At 39.4% G+C, this 12,645-nt stretch overlaps 1 protein-coding gene across 7 annotated transcripts in view; it reads left to right on the top strand.

The window, feature by feature from the left end:
• The window catches only part of lrch1 (leucine-rich repeats and calponin homology (CH) domain containing 1), a 162,540-nt gene that overhangs the window by 72,683 nt on the left and 77,212 nt on the right, over positions 1-12,645 (top strand). For all 7 annotated transcript variants that reach the window (XR_009446573.1, XR_009446572.1, XR_009446574.1 and 4 more), the window contains exon 2: positions 8,590-8,734. Coding sequence is in view for 3 of the 7 variants with exons in the window: in XM_048540125.2 (XP_048396082.1) it covers positions 8,590-8,734 (145 nt within the window). In the remaining 4 variants the exon portion in view is untranslated. The remainder of the gene's footprint in view (positions 1-8,589; positions 8,735-12,645) is intronic.

The following is a 12,645-nucleotide window of genomic DNA, read 5'->3' as shown; positions in this document are numbered from 1 at the left end:
TACAGAGGGTGATGGTTGATGGGAAATGTTCATCCTGGAGTTGAGTTACTAGTGATGTATCGCAAGAATCTGTTTTGGGGCCACTGCTGTTTGTCATTTTTATAAATAACCTGGATGAGGGTGTAGAGGATGGGTTAGTAAATTTGCAGATGTCACTAAAGTCCGTAGAGTTGTGGATAATGCGGAATGATGTTGCAGGTTACAGAGGGACATAGATAAACTGCAGAGCTGGGATGAGAGGTGGCAAATAGAATTTAATGCGGAAAAGTGTGAATTGATTCACTTTGGAAGGAGGAACAGAAATAAAGAGCACTGGGCTAATGGTAAGATTCTTGGTAGTGTGGATGAGCAGAGAGATCTCGGTGTCCATGTGCATAGATCCTTGAAAGTTGACACCCAGGTTGATAGGGTTGTTAAGAAGGTGTATGGTGTGTTAGGTTTTATTGGTGGAAGGATTGAGTTTTGAAGTCATGAGTTCATGTTGCAGCTGTACAAAACACCACCTCACTTGGAGTATTGCGTACAGTTCTGGTCGCCACAATGTGGGAAGGATGTGGAAGCATTGAAAAGGCGCAGAGAAGATTTACCAGGATGTTATCTGGTATGGAGGGAAGGTCTTATGAAGAAAGGCTGAGGGACTTGAGGCTGTTTTTGTTCGAGCAAAAAAGGTTAAGAGGCAACTCAGTAGAGACATACGAGATGGTCAGAGGATTGGATAGGGTGGACAGTGAGAGCATTTTTCCTCGGATGGTGGTGGCTGGCACGAGGGGACATAGCTATAAATTGAGGGGTGATAGATATAGGACAGATGTCAGAGGTAGGTTCTTTACTCAGAGACTGGTAAGGGTGTGGAATGCCCTGCCTGCAACAGTAGTAGACGCACCAACTTTAAGGGCATTTAAATGGTCATTGGATAAACATATGGATGATAGTGGAATAATGTAAGTTAAACAGGCTTCAGATTGGTATCTCAGGTCGGCGCAACATCAACAGCCGAAGGGCCTGTACTGCACTGTAATGTTCCATGTTCCATGGTCCATGTTCCATGTTCTAACATCTCTCAAGGAACTTGAGTGTTTTTACTACACACCCACAGCATCAGCCCTGACGGATTTTAATATGCTCTAAATAAATGAGGCTAAATTTATTCACATTGAAGAATATATGTTAAGAAGGGGCAGATTATCCCATCATCTCCATCTCACCAGGTTTGTTCAGATCAGCATTGAAGTTTATTAGTGAAACTCAAGTCTTAACTCCCACATTTATCAGCAAACTAGAGAATTATTCTTCTGTTGCCTCCCTGCCAATCACTGTGAAGACCACTGGACCTAACATGGATCGTTGTAGGACTCCCCTAGTGACCAGACTCCATCCAAAGTTTTTTCCAATAATAATCAGCCACCCATACAAGCCATTCACTTCAGCTAATGCCGAAGAATTCATAGCTAAGGATTCTTCTTGATTAAACAGCCTTCCATGTGGAATATCGTTAAAAGTCCATTTGCAAATCACAGTGTACTATATCTCCCATCACTCACCAACTTGGCGATTGCCTCAGGAATTCTAAACACGGTGGGATAGTTTGCCTTCATTGGCAAACATAAGTACCCATTGTGAGCTGTCCAGCTGCTATTTGTTTTTTAAACGGGGGAAAAGGCCGAATGCCCAGCTGTGACACTGAAGTAAAACAAGTAGATTTGCATAGCTTGCTTTTTGGACTTTTCCCAAGTATGGCAAAAGTTGCCTGGCCAGGAAATGGAAGGTGAAATAGAACTGTTAATTAACAGCATGGCTGTTTCTTTTTCAGGTGTCAGCAATGCTTTTGTAACCAACATGAGTTCTTTCCACCTCCACTTTTGTGTTAACTAGGTGAAGAGGTTTACACTTTGAAGAGCACCTAAGATTTTACAGAATATTCAATCAAAATTTTATCTCTCAACAAATGTCGGTTTGACCTAGAAACACAGACTGTTTCTTTTTAGGCTGGGATGAAACTTATAAACCAGTTATTGTTGTCAAAGAGAATCTTACCTATTCACCTGGAAGCTGTTAAACGTGACATCTGACTATGTATGGATAAGCTGAGGCAAATTTTGAATATCTCATGCTGTTTGGAAACGTTGTCTTTGCTTTCTCCCACAAATGAATACAGTGCTCAGTGCAAAAAGAATTCAGAGTTTTGTCGTTACGTAAGCAAGTTTGTATGCTTAGTTTGGAGTATGTCACTCTAACAAGAGGTTAGGAATAACATTGTGAGCAGTCTTTTCAAGACACAATAAACTCTTTGAACAGTGATGTGGGATTTGGAAGACCATCTTGCAATTGTTTGAGCGAGCAGAACCAAAAACATACAGACAGTTTTCTTTGGCAAATCGTGGAATTTCTTGCCGTGTATTGAATTGATGATTCAGACATTGCCCATTCACCACCCGAGGCCTTAGCTTTGCATTGTTTGGAGCCCACCAAATGTGCATTAAAAGATTCAGAAGGGAAGTTTGAATTTAGTGCTGATAGTAAGGAAGTATGAAAGGATTTGTTTGGGAAAGAGAATGAAGGATCACTTCTACTTAGAATAAGTGGTTAGCATAATTTGACTGGTTTTTGGGGTGGAAGGTGGACTGATTTAAGTCGATTTCCAGACAGCCATATAAAACGTTCAAGGATTTTGAGAATGTTTTTGAGGGTGATGCAAAATAGATACAATTCAGATGTTTTGCTTATGATATATCGATTTATTCAAAAGCCTTGAATTTGTTGTATTGCTTTAAAATATGCGGCTCTTACACAAAAGTTACAGGTCAAGTAAAGTAGAGACTTGTCTTTGAAAAATCTAAGGAGTGTCCAGTTGATGAATATTATTACTAGCTGTTCTGCGTATTGAAGATGTTGGTGTTCAGGCATCTGGAGATGGACATTGAGGATGGGCATTTAGAACATTTGTTGTCATGTGAGGTGTCTAGTCATCTGTTATTAGGTGATGGCTTGTTCCTTCTGTTGTTTTCCCTTTTTATTTTCTTATCATTGTGTGTCAAAGATTTGGATCCTAGTTGATAACTATGACTGTGTTAGTACCTAAAATATTAAAAGCTAAGTATTCAGCACAGAACTGAGCTATCAAATTGCTGAATTTTTGTTTGGGCTATCAATCTCAAACTGGTCAGCAACAGCAAATGCCAGTCCTGAGGGGAAGCAGACTGAAATGGTTAACAAGACTACAGCTGATATGTGATGTCGGCAGAAAAAAAATCACAAGGCAGAGTGAAAATGGTGCAGAGGGAGTAAGGCAGGTGTATAAAAGGCCAAGTCTTGTGGGAAGAAATGTAAATGGAAAAGCCAGATAGAAGTGAAGGACAGAGAAACAAAGGAGACCAATGAGGAAGACAGTTTGAAATAGAGCAGAGAGATGGGCACTGTGTCTTGAAGGAGGAAGAGTAAAAAGGGGAAATGCATCAAAAAATAGTAAGAGAAATTTTGTATGAATAACAGATGTTGGCTAAATTTGCTCGAGAGGCTAATTTTTGTTTCCTTTGTGGAATGCAATCCAAAAATATTTTAAAATGACCAGCATCCATTTCAAAAAGAATTATGTTTACAGTAGGGGGGATAGTCCCATTGTGGTAATGACACTGGACAGATTGATATTCTGGGGAGCCAGATTCACATCCTACCATGGCAACTGATGGAATTTCAATTAATAAGTCTTTTGTATAAATATATAATGGTGACCGTGAAACTATCATTAATTGTCATAAAAAAACTCATCTGGTTCACTAATGTTCACAATAGAAAGAAATTTCTGTTTCTTACTTATTCTGGCCTATGTACAACTGTCCTTTGCAATAGCTCAGCAAGTCATTCAGTTCAAGGACAAAAGTGCCAGTGACACCCACAATCCATTGGAAGAACAAATTAAAAAAAAACAACGGACCTCAGAATTATTTGAAGACTTAACAGAAATGGTGAATCAGGAAGGTGCAGTGGAATTCTTTACTGAGAGGGTGGGGTTGTTAAGTATGTTCAAGGCTGAGTTAGACAGGTTTTTAACCAGCAAGAAATTAAGAATTATGGGGAAAAGGCAGAAAACTGGAGTCGACACCGATCAGATTGGCCATCATCTCATTGAATGGCAGAGCAAACTTGATGGGCGAATTGGCCTACATTTTGTGATCGAATGGATGAGGTTATATGGTTACTGCACTTCTCAGGGTTAAGGCTGTAAAATTGAAATGATAAAAGCTAGATTATATTTGAAAGTATGCTTTAAGAGTGAATAACAGGCAGATATATAATCATAATACTTGGTTAAAATTTATCTTAGTGAGCTCCATACCATAGGGAAGGATATTGGGGCTTGACAGACAAATCAAGCTAAATCAGCCCTTCTTCTGCATCGACATGATGCTCCTCTGATGTTCCCTGATGTGAAGAAATAATGCTGTGATCCCAGCTGATGCCATCACTGAACAAGCCAGATTCCAGGCTGAAAGCTGCCTTAATAGATCATATCTTGATTTGTTTTAGTATTCATGAAATGATCTCTTGATGAAGTATAAGCATTCAATGCTACAGATTTTGCTTTGACAATAAAACAGAAGTTTGTTAACAAAACAAATGAAGCTAAACAAATAAACCAAACTGTCCACAAATTGAGAGATTTTTAAACACAGTAAAACTATAAACCCATTAATTGCAAAGCACTCCTTTATAAATTGAAAAACACAACAAATTTTGTACTGGACCCAAACCACAACTTGTACTCAAAAAACACCACTGATAGAATAACCACTCCATAGCCCCTGTCTCTGATACCTTGGTAGTAACTTGCTTGTAATTGTGATTTAATTGAACTGCCTATAACTTCTTTATGGAGCTACTCATGCATCCAATCTTAAATGTATTCAGCTTTGAGTAACTTCGCCAATGTTTTCTCCCATGTCTGGTCTGATACTAACGCTAATTTTTCACACTGAAGTAATATAATTTCGCTATATCTGTCCCCTCTCAAAGCAGCTGGTATATACAGTCATCTTCATCCAAGAATTTCACAGGATTGTTCAAAACTCAAAATAAAACTTTAACAAAAACTCTCTCTCTCTCTCTCTGACTCAGTTATGGGTGTTTAACATAAGCCTAGCTGATATCACTTGTTCTATCCAATTTAGCCAAAGCACAACCTCCAGTTTAATCTTTATGCCCTCCCTTTCTTGATACCTTCCCATTACCACAAATACGTTCAAAGTTGTTTGGGGGTCTGACCATGTTTCACTCCCCTTCCTTATTTACAAGGCACTCCTCAGAGATGTTACCAAAGCCAGAGAATTAACTTACACCCATAGACTGATGACACCCAGATCTGTTTCTCCACTTGTTCTTGATCCCACCATTGCTGTCATTTTGTCAGATTGCTTGTGTGATGTTTGGTCTTGGATAGGCTGTAGTTTCCTCCTGTGGGCCATTGAGAAGACCAAAACTGTAGTCTTTCAGCCTTTGTCACAAACTCCAATGTTGCAACTAATTCAAACCCTGCCCCGCTGGTCACTATCTCCTTTGAATCAGACTTGGCAATTTTAGCTTTCTACTAACCCTGACCTGAGACTCGAATCCCATGTCCTCTTCACCAGAGAGATTGTCAACTTGTAGCTCCAGGGCAACACCTTCCTGTATCATTCTTCCTTAACCTGTCCTCATCCTTGCCTTTTGTATCTCCAACTATTCCAATGCATTTTTGACTGGCCTGTCAACTTGTGTGCGCGATAAGCAGTGACTTAAGTGAAACTTTGCTGATTATGTGCCATTCCATATAAAACGGTGATTATCACATTAACCTTTGGTGACCTACATTGATTCCCAGTACCCTGTGTTTGCAATTTAAAATTCTCATCCCCCTTACCCAGATGTTAAAGAAACATACCTCTGTTTTCCAGGAGAAGACAACATTGGATATGCTATATGTAGGATTCTGAAACTGTTCAGTACCATTGGGATTAAGCTTTTAAATTATTTCATTAGATTGGTTTTTGCTCCAAGCAAAGTTTTTGACTGAAATTAAGTGGGAAAATAATGATCTTTAGTATCATTACAAGTGCAGTTAGTTATTGGAATAAAGTGCAAGAAGCTGATAAGAATATAGGTCATGCAAAGTTGCTGTATGTTGAGTCACAAGTTGAACTTCTTGTGCTTGGTGCAGATGCCAAATGCTGCAAATGAATCTCCTCAAGAATCTCATGTTGCTTGTTTACTCGTGATGCGGTTAAGAAAAATGAACATCTCTTTCTACCCTTGATTTCAACTTCATCCCATGACACTTAATACCGACATGACACGATATATATGCAGTACGTTTCACTCTCACAAGTTGAAGGTTCTGCAAATCCTGCCGTGAAAATTGAGGCACTCGGTTGGGAGTTGACCCTAATGGAGTTGGGATGTGGCGGCCAAGTGGAAGGAGGAACGTTGGTTCCATTTGTCTTTATCACATGGCTTCATCAGAGACAGGCAGAGGCCAAAAAAAGTCACCCTTCTGAGCTTTTTCTGTTACTGAGGAGTACAAATATAATCAGCTTTGTTTATGTAGTCTTGATTCCTCCTTTTCCCAGGCCTGGCTATTTGCTTTCAATTCCTGTATATGTTTGTCTTTGTCTTTTAATAGTTTATTCCAGACAGATTTATAGCTGCTGCTTCCCATCCGTGAACAGTCATGAAAGTTCTGAAGTTTATAATATCACAACCTGAATGGAGAGAGGTGGTGCACACTTGTTGAAATTATTGCTTTTATTGTGAATCACGGTACTGCAGATGGAGAGGTTTGACACTTAGCAAAGATTTTCAAATATAGCAGGGAGGGCTGCAGCATCAGGGCAAAGCCTGGCACAGATATGAAGGGTCGCTTGGTTACTGTTTTCCTTCAAAGTAATTGTGCTTTGAGAAATACATAATAACTGATATTTTGAATAGAATTTGATTCTAATTTGCATCTTTGTGGAATGAACCACTATTAAGGAGATGGTAGGAACTGCAGATGCTGGAGAATCTGAGATAACAAAGTGTAGAGCTGGAGGAACACAGCAGGCCAGGCAGCGTCAGAGGAGCAGGAAGGCTGATGTTTCGGGCATGGGGACTGCTTTGCAGAGCACCTACGCTCGGTTTGCACTAAACAACTGCACCTCCAGTCACAAACCATTTCACCTCCCCTCCCGTTCCTCAGACAACATGTTGATCCTGGGCCTCCTGCAGTGCCACAACAATGCTACCCGAAGGTTGCAGGAACAGCACCTCATATTCCATTTGGAAACCCTGCAGCCCAATGGTATCAATGTGGACTTCACAAGCTTCAAAATCTCCCCTCCCACTACCACTTCTCAAAACTAGCCCAGCTCGCCCCTGCCTCATTAACCCTGTCCTTCCTCCCACCTATCCCCACTTCCGACCCCAAGCCTCACCCCCATTTCCGACCTATTAACCACATCCCGCCCTCTTGACCTGTCCTTCCTCCCTGGACTGACCTATCTCCTCCCTACCTCCCCACCTACACTCACCTCTACTGGCTCCATCTCCGCCTCTTTGGCCGGTCTGTCCCCTCTCGACCTATCTTCTCCACTATCCATCTTCCATCCGCCACCCCCTCACTCCCTATTTATTTCAGAACCCCCTTCCCCTCCCCCATTTCTGAATAAGGCCGGAAGCGTCAGCCTTCCTGCTCCTCTGATGCTGCTTGGCCTGCTGTGTTCATCCAGCTCTACACCTTGTTATCTCAGTATTAAGGAGATCTGCTTTGGGTGGAAAGGGGTTTAAAAAATTGTCAAAATATGAATCATTATTTTAGTAGCATGTAACTGAAATTTTTATAAGCACTGTCTGCTTTCTTTCACTTGATACCATGACACTCTATCTCAATTTATATTGGATACTGTTTTTCTCACTTTGACAGCAATACCTGTGCTCCAAGTAATTTGAGTATTTTAGGATAACTTGAAAATGAATAAGATACTATATAAAATATATGTTGTTTCCTGATTCCCTACTTTAGGCTAATTTCCTCTCTATTGCATGACGTCTGGTAACCAAACGATGAATGTGGAATCTTTAGGAAGCTCTAATCAATTGTTTAAAGGTGTTGACTGCTTCCTGAAAAATACATTAAAAATTTTGTCAATTCTGTAACATTCACATCAAAGTGTCCACTCAAAGTGTCTCCCATAGAATTTTCCAGTTACTTGTCTCCAAAAAGCCTAATTTCCTCATTGTACACATCAGATCCACTAAAGCTTCTTTGTTAATCCATTATAGTTTGTGGTCAGTGTACAGTCCCACAAACAAACCATTGTGCTAAGAATTTATTTTGAAGTTCTCGGGGAACGAAAGATTGATTTTGAGGGACATATCTTGGAAGTTTAGGTTTCTGGAGAAGTATCTGCCAGTTGCTGAGAGTTCTTTATACAAATGCTGGAGATAAACCTTAAAACAATTCACACACAAGTGTGCTCCTGAAGTTTCCGCTATTTGTCTGTTGCTGTAGGCATCATGACCATTATTTTGGTATGTCACTTAAAACTTTCATCCAACATGTACATTTTGTTTTCTTGACAGATCTGTCAAAGAACAGACTGAGTGAAATTCCACTGGAAATATGCCACTTTGTCTCCTTGGAGATGTTAAACTTGTATCACAATTGCATCAAAGTCATTCCAGACTCAGTCATCAATCTGCAAACACTGACCAACTTAAACTTGAGGTGAGTACAATGATCAGATTAGAAAGGTCAATATGCCTTGTTTGTATTGGAGAAGTGACATGGAATAATATTTACATTATGAGCGATTCATATAGCACTTTTCATAAATTGTGGTGTGATAGCAACCATCATTTTATTACTTCCTTGGAATAGTTTTATTGTTACATGCATATCCAAGCCATCTGGACTTGTGGTGATGATGGTGTTTTATGACTCTTCAATCTTTAGTGTTTGCATTATAATGGTTATGAGGATATAGTGGAAAATGGGGTCGGAGATCATCCGTGTTCATATTCAGTGGCAGAGCCGGCTTGACAGCTAAATGGCATGTGCCTGCTCCCATTTCTTAATTGCCGGCTGTGTCTGCCCTGTCCTCTGTTGCTGCATTTCACACCTCTGTCTAAACTTCTAATATGCCAATTTTTTACAACAATACTTCTTTGTTAAATCTGCCAATCTACTAGTAAGTAGAATTTAATAGCTTCAGAGGTTGTATGCTTTTAACTAATTAGTACTGCTCACTGGTGCATACGTGGTTTCTGCCAATACTTATACTTTTGACATTGTAGATGAAGTTGTCAAGAATTGCAAAGCCACTTATGGTATTTACATAGCTTTTCTGAGCCAGGAGTCCCTCTGAGTCATGTTTTCTCAACTTCAGCTAAGTTATATTGATGGCAGGGAACACACCATTTCCAATAAATTTGATAAGCTGATTTCAAAATATGCTGTTGCCTCGATGAATCTCAATTTAGTTGCTTCAGTAAACAAAAAGAGCAAGCCAGATAAGATTTTAACAAAAATCATATTACTATAGGTAACCCTATAATGTTTAAAAACTGGAATTTAAGCAGTTGTTGCATTTGCCAGAGAGATTTAAAATTCTAAAGACTCCTTCTGTTATGGTCTTGTCCTTGGCTGCTTCCCTCCTGAAAGGGGAACAGGTGACAGAAAGGGCAGTAGACACTTAATCTCTCCACCCCTGATTCCCCCTGGAGTGAATCGAAGCGAATTTGATGTAAAAGTTTTCCTGTGAATCAATTTAGTTTTACTATTTTGTGAACTTTGGTTTGGTATTCTAAAAGTATGCGTTATTTCAAGTTGGCCACGTGTTGAAGTGGTATCGAATGATCCAGACATACTTTCAAACACTAGAATGCTACCAAAACAGCTACGGTAACACTCTAATAACTTAAACTGTTCCAGCATGACAGGTAATGGAGGAGCAAGAAATGCTCCAACAAATTGAGGGGATTTTAATTTAATGATTTTGCTTAAGGTGAAGTTTCTTTACACAGAAAGTTCCAAGATTTTAGAATACTGTGCCATAAATAATAACTTAGATAAGACATCAGAGTGTAAACACATGAAGCAGAAGATCGGATAACTTAGGGGACAAGAGCAAAGGGATTGATTTGGATTTCTCTCATGAAAGAGACAAATGCAATGAGTTTATTTCTGAAGTTTTCTGCTTGCGTTTTTTTTGGGACAAGGGACTTTTGGGATTCATAGCTTAGAGTTTTGGAATCTACCTAATGATTTGTTTAAATTTTTTTCCCATCTTTAGAAGGACCGTCACCTAATTGAATGTATTTTCATTCTGTCCATTATGCCGAATAGAGTGTAATTTGCTAAACATAGATTCACAAAATAGTGAAACTAAATTAATTGTTTCTTGGAATTTATGAAGCTGTTTTAGGCAGCAAAATATATATTTAGCCAAGTTTACTAGCATTGCATGCCAAATGTATTCATTTGGATTAATATTATGAAGTGTAAACCAGTTATAGTGAGTCACCTTGTACACCATTCAGAAGAATGCTGATGTATCATTAGTCATGTGTTAAATTCCGTTGATTTAAATACAACTAACAATGACAAATTTACAAATCAGAGCCAAAACTACTTACTTCCTGATCAATGCCCTGACAAACTGCTGCTGAGCAGCATAATAGCACATGTCCTGGAAATCTGAAACAAAAATATGCTGCAATTGTGAGGGAGGCCCAACCGTCTCTAAAACAGAAAAAGACCGATTTGTATTTTGGGTTGAGACCAGCAAAGACTGGTCTTCTTTGGCTGCATTTTACCTTTCAGACACCAACATTCTGATTGAATGTCCAGCAATATTTGGTTTTAGTTTAGAAGTACAACACAGGCATTGGGGAGAATTAACTCCAAAGCAAGACCAGATAGTATTACTAACAAAGGTATTATCTGTGGTGATAGCAGCTTTCTATTTTGTATGACGGTGGTTTGAGTCGTGATGGTTAAGTCTGCCATAAGCATCAGCTGCTGTGGCTGAGGAGTCCACATTAACATGGCAGTGTCTGCTGCATTAGTTGCAGAGAAAGACAGTGGGATGAAAAGCTTAGGATTCTTTGGCTTCTGTTTTTTCTGGTCCTCTTCTCAGCCGCCTCAAGTATTTGCTTCTCTTCACCACTTCCAATGCAGTCAGACTCCAAGAATCACAGCCGTCAGTGACTGCCCCCCAGTTGTCAATATCATTGTTTACCATTTTCATATTTTGCTTGCAGAGGTATCGACATCCAGGAACTTGTGATTCAGTGTCCATTTCATCACAGAGAATTCTTTATATATGCTGCCAACATCTACCAGATGAATGTAGCTGAGCCAGTTTTGGATATTTTTGGCTCAGCCAGAAATGTACGTGGATGTATTTAGAGTGCTCCAGGACCTTTGATTGGTGACCTTGCCCTGCAACTGTTGAGCAACGTCAGATTGATGATGGAAAAGTGAAAGAAAATAACAGTACAGTTTAAGTTCTAACTTTTTCTTTTATTTCAGAAATGGAATACATGTTATGAAGGGTGAGAGGATTCCTCTTTCTCTGTACACACAAAAATTAAGAGCAGATGTCGGCTGTTCGGCTCCTTGAGTCTGAACTACCATTCGATAAAATAATGGCTGACCTGTTTGGCTTTGGAATTTTACATTTCCATCTACTTCCCGAGTAGCCTTATTGCCTTGTTAGAGAAGAGAATCAATCTTCTTGTACTTTAAAAATATTCAATGGCCTCACTTCCACCGCTTCCTGATCACAGAGTCCCAAGGTTGCTCGACTCACAAAGAAGAAATTTCTCCTCATCTCGGTCTTAAAAGGATAAGCCCTAATTTTTAAACAGCATCTCTCTAATTCTGGATTTACCCAGAAGAGGAAGCATCATTGCCATGTCCACTTTGTCAAGACTGTTCAGGATCTTTTACTCAAATCAAGTTATCCTGAGAAACATTCACTATCCTTTTTTGTTTTAAGTTTTTAACACTCTTCCACTCACATTTTTTCCTCCTGATTAATCTTGTGGCAATTTTTAGTATTCTGTCTATTCGCCTGATCTGTCATTTGTTTTTCGGTGGTGTCTTCCTTCAGTTTGATGGTTTGTTTAACTTCTTTAGTTAACCATGGATGATGGATCTTCCCTTGAGAATTTTTCTTCATAGTAGGAACAATGTTCTGAAATATCACTGCCTCTGTATTAATCTACCCCTTGCCTAATGTGCCATTTCACTTCAGCTAGCTCTGCTTTCAGCTCATGTAATTGCCCATCTAAGTTTAACATATTATTGTCAGGCTCATCTTCTCTTAGCAAACTAAATTTAAAATTCAGTCATAATGTAGTCACTGCTGCCTATGGCAGTCTTTAATCTAAGATCGTTAATCCTGTCACATTATGCAATAGTCTGGTATAAGCTTCTGTTGGATCAGTTCCAGAGTGTCCTGATCTAAGAAACTATCTCACAAGCATCTCTGAACTCTTCATCCAGGTTACCTTTCTGATTTTTTTAGCAGTTCATACATAGACTAAAATCTCCCACACTCCATATTTGTTTTGATATGCTTTGTCCTTCATTGTGGTTACTCTTAGTAGCTTTACTCTGCCCCTACTATT

This window comes from Stegostoma tigrinum, chromosome 12, assembly GCF_030684315.1.
Source record: "Stegostoma tigrinum isolate sSteTig4 chromosome 12, sSteTig4.hap1, whole genome shotgun sequence".
Classification (NCBI taxonomy): Eukaryota; Metazoa; Chordata; class Chondrichthyes; order Orectolobiformes; family Stegostomatidae; genus Stegostoma; species Stegostoma tigrinum.
The sequence above is the reverse complement of the archived record's forward strand: the minus strand, read 5'-3'. Positions and strand labels throughout refer to the sequence as shown.